The 16045-nt window shown below is 50.7% G+C and overlaps 6 protein-coding genes across 6 annotated transcripts; 5 read left to right on the top strand and 1 right to left on the bottom strand.

Annotated features, from left to right (window-relative positions):
• Positions 1–807: 807 nt before the first annotated feature.
• Positions 808–2255, top strand: EDD37DRAFT_559576 (mannan polymerase II complex ANP1 subunit; the record flags this gene model as incomplete). Its single annotated transcript, XM_062813799.1, has 5 exons — positions 808–980; positions 1040–1671; positions 1724–1987; positions 2051–2163; positions 2217–2255. The coding sequence occupies 5 exons, from the start codon at positions 808–810 to the stop codon at positions 2253–2255; spliced, it is 1221 nt and encodes a 406-aa protein (XP_062676072.1).
• A 674-nt stretch (positions 2256–2929) lies between these two features.
• Positions 2930–3790, bottom strand: EDD37DRAFT_605044 (uncharacterized protein; the record flags this gene model as incomplete). The annotated part of the gene is made up of 1 exon (XM_062814787.1): positions 2930–3790. The coding sequence occupies one exon, from the start codon at positions 3788–3790 to the stop codon at positions 2930–2932; it is 861 nt and encodes a 286-aa protein (XP_062676071.1).
• A 1349-nt stretch (positions 3791–5139) lies between these two features.
• EDD37DRAFT_605043 (uncharacterized protein) lies at positions 5140–5613 on the top strand (the record flags this gene model as incomplete). The annotated part of the gene is made up of 2 exons (XM_062814786.1): positions 5140–5184; positions 5233–5613. 2 exons carry the CDS (start codon positions 5140–5142, stop codon positions 5611–5613), a joined length of 426 nt encoding a protein of 141 aa, XP_062676070.1.
• Positions 5614–6757: 1144 nt separating this feature from the next.
• EDD37DRAFT_557861 (MFS transporter) lies at positions 6758–8649 on the top strand (the record flags this gene model as incomplete). Its single annotated transcript, XM_062813725.1, has 3 exons — positions 6758–7805; positions 7853–8177; positions 8229–8649. The coding sequence occupies 3 exons, from the start codon at positions 6758–6760 to the stop codon at positions 8647–8649; spliced, it is 1794 nt and encodes a 597-aa protein (XP_062676069.1).
• Positions 8650–9880: 1231 nt separating this feature from the next.
• EDD37DRAFT_557419 (MFS transporter) lies at positions 9881–12811 on the top strand (the record flags this gene model as incomplete). The annotated part of the gene is made up of 1 exon (XM_062813703.1): positions 9881–12811. One exon carries the CDS (start codon positions 9881–9883, stop codon positions 12809–12811), a length of 2931 nt encoding a protein of 976 aa, XP_062676068.1.
• A 1587-nt stretch (positions 12812–14398) lies between these two features.
• Positions 14399–15379, top strand: EDD37DRAFT_85198 (uncharacterized protein). The gene has a single exon (XM_062820353.1). The coding sequence runs from the start codon at positions 14501–14503 to the stop codon at positions 15242–15244; it is 744 nt and encodes a 247-aa protein (XP_062676067.1). The 5' UTR covers positions 14399–14500; the 3' UTR covers positions 15245–15379.
• The last annotated feature ends 666 nt before the right edge of the window (positions 15380–16045 follow it).

Here is a 16045-nt window from a genome sequence, read left to right as displayed (position 1 = left end):
TTCATGATCACGACTTACGAATTGCTATTCAGGGATCAAGTCCCTGACTTTCGGGGTTCTGTTTTCTTGGGCTGGGTTTTGTGAGACATCCATCAGTTTTTGTGTATCTCAATTCAGAAGGTCGTTTAGAGGGCATCAGTTCCGGTATGACGATAGACCTGTTAAGGGCGCATAGGTGGTTTGCTGAATCTGACATTTTGTAGCGTTATGATGGCCTTCAATAGAATAATGATCGTTGGATAGGATAGTGCTTAGGCTTGACGATGTACTTGTGTTCGAACCTCACGTAGTGATGATGATAACGTGTGTGAGACAAAAGCACTCGTTACGACGTTGGTGTTTGTGAGACTAAACCTGTTTTGGCGTTGCTCCCATGTGGAAAAGGGTTTGAGATTGATTGGGGATTGAGACGGGAAACTGATATTGGTTCACCAGAATGTCCTTATCCTCCTCCATCAAACCACACCACTAGAATTCTCGATATCGCCCGCATCTTCACCTTCTTCGACGACTCCCTCTCTGACGAGGTTCATCCCACTCCCATCACCAACCTCGATATCCGACACTTCAACCTGACTGGAGCTGCGCAGTCTCCGTGGCCTCGAGATCAATCTCACCCGCAGCTGCGCTCCTCATCTCTCATCCTCCTCTCTGGGCCTTGCGCAGGCCATTCCGCTCGTTCCTCCCCACCAGCTCGTCGAATCTGGCCACGATAATAAAGACGTCCTCCTAGTGAGGCGCGGATAACACCTCTACCTTGCGCTTTGCACCCTTTCAGTTCTTTGTCACATTGTTTCGCTATACGACATGATTCTCCCTAAAGGCGGCGTGACCTGGAAGTCCGCCAAAGCCAGATTACCGCCATGGAAAGCTGTATTAATGTTCTTGACGCGCACACGATTCCTGGTCGCGGTCGCCTTGACCGGCCTGATTGTCTTATTATGGAGGGGGATCAGTGTATCAACACGAGAAATGTCAAAGTAGGTTTACCGTGAAGCTATGATAGAGATGAAGAGTTGGGACTAACAGCTGGTACCAGTTTTTACTGCTTTGGTCCTTCAAAGCCGCCCATGCAGATGTCGACTAATGAGATGGTCGCTTGGAACCAGCACTTACAAACACCCGTGCTGTTCAACCATCACGAACCCTACGAGGTCAATTCCAGCACGATCCAACTCGTCGACCTCAACCCCATCGTCTCGACATCGCGAGCCGTCAGCAACCGAGAACGAGTCCTCCTCCTCACCCCCCTTCGGGACGCTGCGCCCTACCTGATCAAGTACTTCGATCTGCTCTCTGAACTTACTTACCCGCACGACCTGATCGACCTTGCGTTCCTTGTCGGCGACTCGACCGATGACACTTTGGCTGTTCTTTCTTCCGAGTTGAACAGGATCCAGCAAAGGACGGACAAGATCCCGTTCCACAGCGTGACCATCGTGGAGAAAGACTTTGGTTCAGCAGGTTTCAACATGGACGTCGAGTCGAGACACGGTTTCGCGGCGCAGGGACCTCGACGGAAAGCCATGGGTCGGGCGCGGAACTACTTGTTGTATTCGGCACTGAAGCCCGAACATGCCTGGGTATACTGGCGCGATGTGGATATCGTGGACAGCCCGAAAAAGATCATTGAGGATTTCGTCGCGCACGACAGAGACGTTTTGGTGCCAAGTGAGTCGAGCATTGTGCTCGAAACAGATTCACAGAGACTAATGGATGATAGATATCTGGTTCCACCGCTACGAAAATGGTCGCGACATCGAGGGTCGATTTGATTATAACTCGTGGATCGAGTCTGACAAGGGCCGCCGTCTGTCCAACAGTCTGGACAAGGACATCGTCCTAGCCGAGGGATATAAAGAGTACGACACGGGACGAACGTACATGGCTAGAATGGGCGATTGGAGAAACAACAAAGACGAAGAGATAGAGTTGGATGGAATTGGCGGTGTGAATATCTTGGTCAAAGCCGATGTGCACAGATCTGGTAAGTCTTGTATCATGTCCATCAATCTGGAGAGTGAGATTGCTGACTTTTGTATTTTCCTAGGCATCAACTTCCCCAGCTATGCGTTTGAGAATCAAGCCGAAACAGAGGGGTTCGCCAAAATGGCTAAACGGGCGGGATATCAAGTCGTTGGACTGCCGAATTATGTGGTTTGGGTAAGTCACCAATCTTCAGACGTTGGGCGCCAAATACTAATGTTGGTGTTTAGCATATTGATACGGAAGAAAAGCCGGGGAATGCGGGATAAACGTCGTTCATCGTTTTCTTCAGGGTACAGGAAAAAAAATGGGCGCGAGTACTCAAATGTCGATAACTTATCCTTTTTAGCTTATCTTTTGGAACTGGATGGGATGGTGCTCATGATGTCTTGACGAGCAAGGTTACTGGTGACGGTCACACCTTGTCTCGCGAGGCTGGCTTAGGTATACTAATACAAGTACCATATGGCCTTTAGCTTCCTGACTTGCTCATACCTGCATGCCGTGTAGTTGCGGTGACGAGGGTTGATACTGTCCCTGGGTTGTACTCACGTACAATGTCGTCCAAGAACGTGAAGGTGTTGACATCAAGCGACGAAGGAGTCAGTGAATACGGTGCCCCGAGCCTCTCCAAGGTGACTGGGAAAGGTATTGTGCAGCACCGAAGCAGAAATTATATCAAGGGAAAATATATGTGGCATATGTACTGCGTGTGTTTGTATACTGCGCTTCTTGCGCACTCTCGATAGATCTCACGATCCATCAGTATGCAACAAAATGCCCTCCGCTCACTCGTACTGCCAAATTGCCATCATCATATCGTCAAGTATCGCCGTATTGATCGTAACGCCATCGCTGGTAAAAATTCCCCCAAAAATGCATATAGATATAGACTGGGGTTTCGAGATTGGGCTTGCAAGAGCTTGTGGAACTGGTGTGCCGGCTATCGCGGCTGATTCCACCATTCCTGCATACCGCCATCAGCCGGCTGAGCGGGCGGCTGTCCAGTTGGAGCCTGGAAGCCGTACGGGTTGGACTGATACCCACCAAATGACTGTGGTGGTGGGTGCTGGGCAGAGTAGGGAGCCGGTCGAGAAGTGTCGCCCAGCTCAATCAGTTCGGCCATCATGCCTCCAGGCCTCTCGTTCTGGATCGGCTCAACGCTCTGATAGTGCGGGAGCTCGGCAGGAGTACTAAAAGCCCTAGACGCATGCGGATGAGGAGCAGTGGCCGGTGCTGCCAGTTCTGCCACGGGTGAGGGTCTCCCTGATGGTGCGTTGCTGGAAGTGTGACGGTCTGGCGTGTCGACACCACTTGCGTTGCGTAGGCTGCTGCTTCTGCTCACATTTGCGCCGGGAGATTGATGATCCTCCCAGTTCCGACGGGCCACTCTCAGAGGTTGTGGGAGGCCTTCATCCCAAGTTGTCCCGGTTTTGTGGCCTGTTAGGGGTCTCAAGTTTGAACCCGAGGTGACCTCGACGCTCAACCGTCGATTGTCGGTAACGGGTAACCGGGATCCGGGTCCGTCTTCGGTCTCCTGAGGCCGCCAGGCGCCACGAGCATCGCCTGCTTCTTGTTGATCCCGCAGAGTGAGAATAGGTCGATCGGTATCATCACCAAAGCTAGTTCCCCCAGTTCGCTGGATGTCCAACGACCGAGACTCGCGAGTTATCTTTCTTTGTTCGTCATAGTCGTCGCGCAGACCTTCCCATCGCTCATAGTTTTTCTGGCGTTGTTTGTCCCGCTTGTGTTTCATGAGGGTCTTATGCCCCATATAAATGGAACCGAAGATTAGGGAAGTCATGGCTGTACGTTATGCTTGTATCCCGTTTTTGGCCTGCGGTATCTGAAATAGATTGGTGAAGGTGGGGCTCGTTTACTGAGAGAGGAGGTCTTGAGCAAGAGATAAAGGAATGACGACTTTATGGTGCGAACTTTCTTGCGATACTGATGCGTCTGAAATATGTCTGCCTTGATGCAGAAACTGTGTGCGGTGTTATCGATGCAACAGGCAGTACTGTTCGATAGTCCCGAGGTTGGCGGTGAGCGGTTCGGAAAGTCGTGGCAAAAGTGGGCGGAAATCTGGAGGCAGATCAAGTACTGCGATAGGCCTTGTGATGGTATTTATGACCCGTAAGATATGATATGTGGTGGAAGGAAGCTTCGAGAGGCGAAAGACTGAGTTGAGTGATAAAGAGTCGTGCTGAAAGATTCCAAAGAGAGCAACACTGCCACCGAGGGGTTTATCAAACAAGTTAGTCCAGGCACTTCGTGGTCTTAACCTGGAAAGGGATCGAGTTTCGTGTTAGTTTTTGCTGCGCAACGCGATTGGGAGAGATTCGGCAGAAGATTATGCATGATGCTGTGTGTGATCTGTTAGTCTTGTTGATAAAGATCGGGTATGCCTTGATCTCTGTTACCTGGTCCGCTCTGCCCACCACAGCCCACCACCAGCACGATGATTTGATGACGATGAATGCGGCAGTACGAGAAATGCGAGACGATGAGGTCAGCACCGCCGCCCACGTCAGGTTGGCTATGGCCAGACACAGCCAGACCTGAACATTTTGACCATCCTCATTATTACACTTTAACCGGCACTCACCACCGATATAAGCCGATACAAACGCTTTGGAGCTGGATGGGGTTTGGCTTTCTGGTTGTGCGTTTGCGAGGTCGCTTCGACTGCGAGGGGTTTCATACAAATGGCGAAACGCTCTGCCACCTCCATAAAAGAGAGACCAACGGGTAAATCAGTAGAGTTAGAAACAGCATCTGCGTCTCGTGTATCGAATGTCAGATGCCAGGGCCTCCGTAGAGATAAGCCTTTCGATTCACCTGGAGTGTGCCGTGAATGATCCAGGCCCTCGGTGATGCTGTACAACGGCACCAGATGCAGGGACTCAGAGGCGTGGCAGTGGGCGGCTATGGGCGTCTTCCTTGTTGCTAATGTCACCCGGAACACGGAAGTGAGGGGGGACACTTTGCGGAGAAGCCAATTACTGTAGACTGCGCTTGTTTGAAAACGATGCTCAATCACATCAGGCCACTCACCAATCTTCGACATCAGCAACAATAATGTGTCCGCACAAAGACCAATATTGATCGATCAGTCAATATCATTTCCTATTCTTCTTGCCGTCTGGGAACCGAATGGCTCCCCCGCTCAGAGGCAGAGGCTCGAACTGGAGTCCTCGAGTAAGTCACAATCGTGGTCAGACTCATACAAAGCTCATATTCTACTAGACCTTGACTGCCCCCATTGCTGCCGTTGTCATGGCTGGACTCTTATATACCTACTCTGTGACCTCAATCCGAGCCGCAAAGAGAAATGCGAAGTTACATCGAGAAGCCGATGGAGGTCAGCTGGACATGCGACGTGAAAGCTTACGCAGGCACGGTGTTCTTGATCAGGTTGAAGGCACTTCCGACTTTCAACTCCTCAGAGATGCCAGAGCCAAAGATAAAGAAGAGTCTCAGATGCTAGGAGACAAGCAAGCCAGACCCTTGGGGTCGGCAATACAAGAGGAAGCTGGCGCACCACGGTCAGCCACCGAAGAAGTTCTTGAGCGCTACCGAGGACGCGGAGCCTTGAAAACTCTCAAGGACGAACGTCCTGAGGAATAAACCTGCTCCCTTCTGGACAGGCATGGCAGAGATCCAACAGTGGCAACGGAGTCAGGCACTCTAGGCCTTTCAATGGCACTGCAATCCTACACACGGCAACGTACTCAGTTGTTGCGGCAAGACGAGACAAATAAAGACTCTACGACCCAGGCATACTGCCGTGGCATTTCTAACGCCAATCGAAGCATGGCCGGATCTGATTGATAATCCCTGAAAAAGGCAGTCCATCTGGCAAGATTGCGATGCAGGGCTTTGCATAAAAAATCCTTTCTGGGCTAGTTGGCGGGAGTCTATCATGATTGCACAACTGACTCGACTCACTACTGTTATTGTGTTGCCCGGCACTGTGGCAGGGCGTTTTCCGAATGCCGGAGATGAAGTGACAAGGACGGCGATAAGATCGACTGTCATACGACGATGTTACCGCCAATAATGAGACTTGGACCAGTTTCCATGTACATTCGTACATTGGTACCAGTCAAACGCAGGGGAAATTTTTCTCGGACATTGCTGCTTGTGGAAAAGTTGCCCAGCGGATCGTGGATCATGCCGCTGATAATGCAACATTGACATTGATCGACGTCATTTTATCTTTTCGGCAAAAAACCATCGACTCGACTGACAAGGTACGAGGAACTGCACGAGATCATGCAAACCAGAGACTTGTACATCGGCAGTAGGACGTCAACAAGACTATGCGGAACAATTTAAAAGGCGCTATGAGGGACTTGACATCGCTGTACTTCTATCGAAACTTCTGGCGGTATGGAACCCGAATTATCTCCTGACCGTCAAAGGCAAAAAACGTGCAAAGCCTTGTCTGGCATACGAAGGATAAGGCTTTGCACGAATGACGTCGATGTCCTTTCGATCCACCAATCCACTGTGGGTTTTTGCAGTGTTGATATCGCTCCTCACAACCAGCAAAGCGCAGTGCCGGATGCTACGAGCCTCCAAATTTGTAAGGTATCATAATGACGTTGCATACCACCTGAGCAAAAAATATCACAAGAACCACAATATTCGCCTCGGCGTCCAAAACATAATATATCGCCGCGTTGCCCCGGATTGGAGTCTCCTTAAGATTTTGTATTTCCTTGCGTGGCTTATCGTGAACACTCTTTTAGCCATGGCAATCACAAACATGTTCCGCAGGAAGCCTGCTGCAGCAGACCAAGCCGATTCGACGGCTACGTCCACTACGGCGGCCGGTGAGATCAACAACGTCGAGGCGGAGAAAGGGCCTTTCAACGATGAATCCAAACTCCCGTTCATGACACTCAGGACCTTCTTTATGGCCGTTCTCGTCTCATTTGGTGGTCTCTGCTTTGGATACGATACAGGTCAAATCAGTGGTTTTCTAGAAATGAACGATTTCCTTAGCAATTTTGCCGACCAAAAGAATCCTCTCGCCTTCTCAAACGTTCGCTCGGGATTGATTGTTGGCATGCTGTCAATTGGCACACTGGTTGGCGCATTGATTGCAGGTCCCCTTGCAAACAACAAAATCCTTGGCCGAAAATATTCGATCTGCATCTGGTGTACCGTCTTTTGCATCGGCGTGATTATCCAAATCAGCTCGCTTGGTCCACGCTGGTATCAGGTCATGATTGGTCGTATCATCGCAGGTTTGGCCATCGGTGGTCTATCAGTGATGGTGCCCGCGTACCAGGGCGAATCGAGCCCTCGACATATTCGTGGCGCTATTGTCTGCTCTTATCAACTCTTCATCACGATCGGAATCTTGATTGCCAATCTCATCAACTTTGGCACGGAAAGCATCCACAACACAGCCTCGTGGCGTATACCCATGGGTATCGGATTCTTGTTTGCGATCACTCTCGGATTCGGTATACTCTTTTTCCCCGAAACACCTCGACACGACTATCGCCATGGAAAGATCGATAACGCTACGAACAGCATCGCCAAGTTCCACGGCGTGTCCGCCAGACACAGCGTTGTCAGGGATCAACTCATGGAAATGCAGGAGAAGTTCGAACTGGAGCAAGAGGGTGGAAAGCATCCTTGGTACGAGGTGCTTACCGGCCCAAGAATGTTCTACCGAACGATGCTTGGGATGGTCATCCAGGCTCTTCAGCAGCTGACTGGTGCGAATTACTTCTTTTACTACGGTACCACCGTCTTTGCCAGCGTCGGCCTGAGCAATTCCTATGTGACCCAGATCATTCTCGGTAAGTGAGAGGAACCCGCATTTATAAGACTTGCTAACAACTCCCAGGTGCTGTGAATGTCGGAACCACATTTCCCGGTCTGTACTTTGTCGAGAAGTTCGGCCGACGTAAATGTCTCATGATCGGAGCTGCATGGATGTTCATGTGCTTCGTGATCTTTGCATCATTGGGCCAGTTCGCTCTGAAGAACGGCGACGGCACCAACAATCAGGGCGTCGGGTATGCCATGATCATCTTTTCATGCTTGTTCATCGCCGCGTTCGCCTCGACATGGGGTCCGATGGCATGGGCAGTGACGTCTGAAATCTATCCTTCGCGATACCGATCTCAAGCTATAGCCATGTGCGCTGCAAGCAACTGGCTCTTCAACTTGTAAGCAACGAACCTCCTGTTTCTCCTTCACTCACTAACGTCCAATTCTAGTCTGATTGCATTCTTCACGCCCTTCATCACCGGCGACATCAATTTCGCCTACGGCTACGTCTTTGCAGGATGTAACTTGTTCGCCGTGTTCTTCGTGTACTTCTTCCTTCCCGAAACATCAGGTCGCTCTCTCGAGGAGATCGACACCATGTTCCTACTCGAAGTCAAGCCTTGGAACAGCGCAAAATGGGTCCCACCCAAGCCCGAGGATCTCATTACTGCCGACAAATTGCGATTGAATACCGGTGCTAGAGGCATCACGAAGAAGCAGGAAGCTGGCGGTGGTGAGACAGAACAGCAGGAAACGCTGATGACTCGATCGCAAGCTCAAAACGACTTGCCGCACGTCCCGATTGTGGAAGGGCCAGAATATCACCTCGGCGCCGGTGTCAGAGGGAACTCTTTCATCCGTGCACACTAAGATGCTACAAGGCTGACACGGGCTACCAATAATATCATATATGTTGGACAATGCGTTTTTAGATTTCCTTTCTTTGTTGTTTCTATTGACTTTCCTTTTTGTTTTCAGCCGCCCTGTGTGATACTTTTTACTAGTATGTCGTACTACGGGTTACTACCGTAACAACGATTTGTGTAGGTTAACGATCCGAGAAGAGAAACTCATACTGCAAAGGGCTTTTCTCAATCGATAGACCTCTTTTGGGATGAACCGGTGGCACGTTCATGCCTCGAGAGATCTATAGTGTTTGCAATGTCGGAACAACATGTCAACTTCGGATCATCTGCGCCGATGAAAAAGACATGCTGTTTCGGGATGAAGCGATGGAACGTCAAACAACACGATAACTTAGTGTGGTATGCACGTCCATAGTTCTCGAGATCTCCGAATGGCCTTTCATGAGGGTCGATTAGCGAGAGATCATAACAGTGCCCAAGCCACGCGCTGAAATTGCCTTACAGTACCTACTAGTAAGTAAAAGCACGAGAGTTTCGCCGTGACGTGGCATAAGCCAGACGGGTGAGCTGAACCTAGCTACGCCACCTACCACGTAGGTATCCTTATGAACGGCCTTGAACGGCAATACGGCCAAAGGAAAAGTCGACGTCCGCCTGACTTGTAGTAATAATTTCCCCGGCTTTGCATTTTCCGCCTCATCCTTGCGAATCGCGCCGTGATGGACGATCGATTTACTTCTTGAAGATCTCGTGATGGACACACTCTCCCCCCAGGAAAATGGCGTTTAGCGAATCCCCCTCTTTTCGGCCCGATTTTCCTCAACAAGCACGAGCACCCTCTTCACCGTGCCATATTCCGCTGATGGAACGAGCAGCCGCCATGTAAACTCTAAGGATGTCCAAAGAGAAGTCTGGACGCGACGCTGGATTGTTAGTTCCCCCACTACCCTTGCGGCATTCTACTACCTGTGGCTACTGTCCTTGGCCTGTCTTCCTTCGTCCCGTCATCCAGCACGAGCTCACTTACATTTCTGTTTCTTTCCAAGTCCCCATCCCCTTCACTTACCTATATGGATGGCCATCTTACCACTGTAAACCCTATGCCAGCAGCACCTGCAGTCGTTCGCGCTTCCCGGCCATGACTCAATCGATCGCATGTCGGAAATTGAATCCCGTATGATAGGCGCAACAGAACAGTGCGAGGCAGGAGGCAACATTGAGTTACCATTCCGACCATGGTTCCTGACAGAGGACCTGACACGTTGGCAGCCACGGTTGTCGTCACGGTCATAGCCACCATATTTGTCGCTGCTCGCTTCTACACCAGAATATGGCTCATCGGATCAATCAAACAGGATGACTGGTGGATTTTCGCGGCCTGGATAGTCGCGGTGGCATTTTCTACTTCGATATGCGTAGGCGTCAAATATGGGCTCGGCAAACACAAGGTCGACATACCCGACGATGATTTTGTATCCTTGCGCAAGGCCGAATACGCGTTCTCCATTCTCTACAATCCGGCCATCATGCTCACCAAGACGTCAATTGTGTCCTTCTTTCTGCATGTCATGTCCAGGGATGTTGACCCTGTGTTCAAGTGGTGCAATTGGTTGACCCTGCTCCTGGTCAACGCGGTCGGAACTGCTCTCACTTTTTATAACATCTTTCAGTGTCGACCGGTCGCTGCAGGATATCAGTATCCTACTCCAGCAGGCGCGAAATGCAGCGACATTTTCAATCTGTATCTGTCATCGGCTCCTGTGAACATTATCACCGACATCGCAATACTCATCCTGCCGATGCCTATCTTGACGAAGATGCGATTACCCCGCAAGCAGAAGATCATCCTGGTCCTGACTTTCAGTGCCGGTGTCTTTGTCGCAGTGGTCGACGTTATTCGCATTGCGTATTTGCAGGATGCAGCTCTGGACCGTCTTAAAGTGGTCAAAAGCAACGGCCAATCTACTCGTATTGTTGAGGAGAATGATTTTTCTTGGTACGCAAGTCCAAGTTTCATGTGGTCGGCCGTCGAGGTCTGCATTGGAATCAGCTGCGCATGCGTTCCGAGCTTGAAACCACTCTTCCTGCGGTTCATGCCACTCCTGATCAAGGACGAAGGAGACAGTCAAACACAAAATGGCAGCGTTGACCTGACAAGGACCAATCAATCTGCGATTTCCAACTTGCCCAAGGGTAACGTCTCGATGCTCAACCATCCTGCCGCGTTCCACAAGCCGAGTACCCCAGAATATTGCGGGGAGGATGATGGTGACCAAATGGGGTTCTTGAATATGCTCGCCAAAACGCCATCGAATGACATGCTGGGTCTTGAACGTACCTCGACCAGGCGCTCGCGGAGGAGTGTCGCGAAAACCACCGCATCAGACTTCAAATTCGTCAACATGTCCAAAAGAAACATGCTCAAGCTCTCGAACAAGCAAAGCATATGGCCGAACGCTGTTGTCACTGTGATCTTCTTTCTCTGGGGTTTTGCGTATGGCCTCCTCGACACACTGAATTCCCGGTTTGAGCAGGTTGCAAAACTATCCAGTGCCCAAGGGTTGGGCCTCCATGCTGCCTATTACGGCGGATATCTGATCGGCCCATTAACATTGGGACGTTTCATCCTGAAAAGATACGGCTTCAAAGCTTCAATGATTGCCGGACTTTTTGTATATGGCTGCGGAACCTTGGTATTTTGGCCGTCCGCAGTTCTGACATCTTATGGTGCGTTTCTCGTTTCCAACCTCATTGTGGGATATGGACTTTCATGTTTGGAGATCGCCGCGAACCCATATATCGCCCTATGCGGACCATTGGAATATGCCGAAGTGCGTTTGAACCTGGCACAAGCTTTTCAGGCGATTGGCACAGTCTGCTCCCCTCTTCTGGCGACGAAGGTTTTGTTCAAAAACGTACTCGACGCCCCTTCGCTTATCGATGTGCAGTGGACTTACCTGGGCATTGCGCTTTTCGACTTTGCTTTAGCCGTCATTTTCTATTACATTCCTCTTCCAGAAGCAACTGAGGAACAACTGGACGAACAGGCGGATCGACGAAGCGCAGCATACAGCGCTACTGTTGGTCCATGGAAGGTCACATATGTAACGCTTGGGATAGGAGTATTCAGTCAGTTCTGCTATGTTGGTCTCCAGGAATGCGTTGGCAACAATATCGAACCCTTGATCAGCTTGGTGAAACCACATTCGGGGCTTGAGCCATTCACGTATCAGACGCTTGGACACACAGTGTTTATGGCTGGTCGATTTTTGACGGCCCTCCTCAACTTCCTTTTCAAACCTAGGTCGGTGTTGTTGGTCCTGTATGTCGGTCTTGTCGTGTGTTTAGCGCTCCAGATGCATCTCAGCGCAGATGGCGGAGCAGTTGTTGCACTACTCACTTTTTTCGTGGAAGCGGGCATCTTCGCCAACACCTTTGCCTCGAGTATGCGTGGGTTGGGAGTTCACACGAAAACTGGATCTGCACTCATGACATCGGCCATCTCGGGCGGGGGAGTTTTCCCTCCCATTGCATGGGCTGTGAGCAAAGGCCATGGGTTGAAGTACTCGTACTGCGTTCCCCTGGCTGGAGCTGTTTTTGGGATGTTCTTCCCAATCTATTTGGCTTTGGTACCGGCTGCCAAGGTCCAAGTAGACCCGGTCCATGATAGGCGGATGGATTCGAGGTTACCAGATTTCTCCGATCAACCCGGCACAAATTCGAGTCTCGAATCCCGCGCCCAGCAATATGGCGTTGCAGGCATGATCGCAAGACGCAAGAACCGTAAAGAAGGGAACGGGGATTCGGCTCATGCCACGACTGAACATCTGGAAAAGCCTGTGAGAAAAGGTCGAAGTTCAAGATCAGGGCTTCCTGTGTTTGTGGTGGATTTTGCCGACGACAAAATTCGGGAGATTAGCCCCGCGCCAGAAAGTCCAACGGCAGCACCAGTCGACTCGAGGCCGGCCAAGGGATACGTTGCAGCACTTGCATTGTGGCCTCAAGGCGAAGGCGAAGCTGGAAGTCATGCGGGGACCTCGAATTTCGACAATGCCGCGAGAGATGATGCTGACATCGCTATTGGCCAGCGTCGACCTGTTTGGGAAGGTGGTGGTGAGGCTGATGAAGATCCAGACGACTATCATGCCATCGTGAGAAAGATATAAAAGCACACGACAAAAGTTAGGCGTGGTCATCTTGTCAGTGGTGATTTGCTGCGTTCAAGCGTTGTTGTAGCGTATTATTAGTAGCATGTATACCCGGGGTGAATTCATCGAATCAGCATACTTCCAATCATGGTCTGTTCGATTGCTGTCAATGTCTCGACGAGTGGCTGATAATTCACATCGTTGAGTCTGCGTACATCAGAGAACAATTGCTCCGGAAGGATCAGAATTAGTGAGTTGAAATGCCACTCGACATGGGCCCTGCCAGTGTACTTTGCATGGTCCCGTCGTGGCATGCTACTGTAGATCTGCAGATGTGGACCGGAGGAGCTGACGGCCCGCTCCAGCTACCAAAGTCCTCATGTTATAGACAATCAACGGGAAACAGAATCTTCTGAGACTGCGGTATGGGATTGCTGGCATCTTGTCTCCTTCTCTTTTAAGAAGATCGTCAAGTCATTCAAATGGACTGGGCGAGTACGCCGGTTCTGTCTGAAGCGAGAAGGAATCAAGCCGGGGTTTTCAACTTGGTCCTTTGTGCGCGCAGGTATCGCTCTCAAGGCAATGCAGGTCGAGTCAGGCACACAGGCTACCGAATAGGATCCATGGACGGTGGTGAGGGAGGGATCGGAGTTGCAAAGATTTTCTTTTCGCCTGGATCTGCCGTCTTGATTCCTGCAGCCACTTGGGCGGACAGGTCGCGGTGGTACCTGCATGGCACGTGGATATGCCAGTTTATTGGTTGGGCATCGTTTCGGACAGCAGGACACAGACGTATGGTGGCTGGTAACGACGTCTAGAGGTCGGTCAACGTTGGCTTTGGCTCTTGGGCACTTGAAGGATAAGAGAGAGTGAACAGTCTGAGGGTGGTCCTGTACGCTTGCTGCTTGCTCTTCACATTGTCAAAGGATGTGTTGGAGGCATTGTGTCTATAAGGAGAAGGTGCAATCGTGACAACGACTAATTGGATAGAGTGCGGGTGTACCTGAATTACGCCACGTTAGAGCCTTGGACCTCTGGACGAATCGCTTTAGGCACCGGGCGCCCAACGACGGCTCCCCGGAAAGCCACTGCCCCATTCCCCTGTTCCTGAACTCTGTGCATCCCAGTTCTCATTGGAACGGTCAATGTCCCTGTCTCTGCCGAATCTCTGTCAACCCCTTGGCCATTGGGGCCACAAAGAGGGTTGCATTTTTCACACCGACAGACAGATATTGACAGGGCGACATGCAAGGAGATGGAGAAGGAATCCATTCGTTACTGCGAGGCAGGAATGGGAATGGACATCGCGACTCCTGGAACTGGAGCCTCTTCTGCACCTACATGAAAAGGCCGCTTTTGGCCAGGCTCTGCTTTATCCGTAGCCTTCTTCCACCCTCTCATCATCATTGTTCTCTTCCATCCATTCTTTGTCTGCAAGCACCAGAAATTCTTCCATTCCTTTTCTCTGCTCACTCCGTCGTTCTTTGTTCGCCCATCCGGCATCTGGTTATATCTAGCCTCCGTTCTTTCTTCTCCCGGACCGCCTCTATCTCCTCCAACGCATTTATTTTGAGGACTCGACGTCTCTCGCTTTCCCACGGTCTTTTCGCTCTACCAAGCTTGTCATCACCACATCAAGCTCGACGCTCCTTCCAACACTCATTTCTCGTTACCCAACTGTAGAGCAAGATCTCCAGATTCATCACGATGGCCGCCTTCAGCATCATCGTCATTGTCGCAGCATCGCTGCTCGCTCCTTTCACCATGGCTGCTCCAGCTTACACTCATACCGCCACAGAAATCGATTGGGTAACCGTCGAAGAGACTGTCACTGTTTGGCTTGATCCGGCCTCTGCCACTTCGCCTCCTGTTGTCGTTGCCGAGACCACCACGGCTGTCGCAACCACCACCACAACACCGGCTGTCATGGCCCAAGCTACTTATACCACTCCTTCTTCAGTTGAGACTGCCGTGGCCGCAACACCCACAGTCGCCGTCTCTTCATCTGCCGCTGTTGTTCCTTCTTCGCCGTCTCCAGTCGCATCATCAACTTCCTCAGCCGCCGCCGCCGCTTCTTCTGCTGTCAGCGCCAGCAGCATTTCTGCATCTACTAGCGCCGACTGCGAGGGTGAAGGCGATGCCTGCGTTGGCGACGTCACCCATTGGGACGGTGGTCTCGGCGCTTGCGGCTGGAGCGTCGACACCAACAGCGATCTAGAAATCGCCCTGCCCTACGAATTCATGGGCACTCTCTCCAACACCAACCCATACTGTGGCCGCTCCGTTACTCTGTACAACCCTACCTCGGGTACCACCGTTCAGGCCACCGTTGGCGACAAGTGCATGGGCTGTGTTGACCGCGCCATCGATTGTACCGATGCCCTCTTTACCGCCATCACTGATGGTACTGGTGACGGGCGTGTCAGCGGTATTGAATGGTGGTTGAACTAGACCATCTACCGGAAAAGTGAATCTGAGACTTTTGACAAGTCGATCGCTAAGATGCATGAACTTGAACATACATGCTTCTGGAAAGCTGGATGAAGAGTAAACAAGACAAAAGGCCCCTGGGGAATCTCAATCATTGCACTCAGCCAGGTCGCTGAGTTGATGATGGAAGTTTTCCAGGGGAAAACGAATATCACGAAAAGATGAAAAAGCGTCAGGATACCAAACCTTGCATGCGTGGCATGTCCAAGAAACTCGCAGATTTCGGGCAGCATGAGCATAGGAGTATCTTCTTGCATAGCCATATCGATGCATCATCGTGGACTGGCAATTTCGGGTACATATATTGGATCTTTCTGGATAGAAAGTCTTGAGACACTCTCAAGCGAAACACAGAAATCAAAAAGGACATACAAAACAGATCTTACCTCAATTTCTCTTCCTGCTCTTGATGACGTTGTGATGATTCGAGCCGACGTCGTCGAGCGATGCTTCCTCTCACACTGCGACAGCCGTCGTTGCACCATTTGGCGAGGAAGAGATAGGCGAGAGTAAATCTGCTGAGCATTCGGCAGCCTAGGGTGAGCTCCACTGAAGGAATACACGTCTTGAAAAGGTTGTAGAATGTATAAACATCATCGTATGTGTCTGACCCATAAAGCAGAAAGACCGTGACAGTTCCAAATCTGAGTGAGATGAGATGGTAGCAAGCCGTAGAGTTCCTGGAAGAGGTTGGAGAACATTTAAATCGTAAATATAGTCCTCTCGAAAGTCAAAATAACCTCAATACGTCGACTTCTCAAG

This window comes from Exophiala viscosa (genome assembly GCF_022695815.1).
Source record: "Exophiala viscosa unplaced genomic scaffold EDD37scaffold_1, whole genome shotgun sequence".
Lineage (NCBI taxonomy): Eukaryota > Fungi > Ascomycota > Eurotiomycetes > Chaetothyriales > Herpotrichiellaceae > Exophiala > Exophiala viscosa.
This window is presented reverse-complemented; position numbering and strand designations above follow the sequence as displayed.

Bases quoted from the DNA above. Each gene is read 5' to 3' on its own strand.
- EDD37DRAFT_85198 (XM_062820353.1), top strand. From the start codon at position 14,501: ATGGCCGCCTTCAGCATCATCGTCATTGTCGCAGCATCGCTGCTCGCT.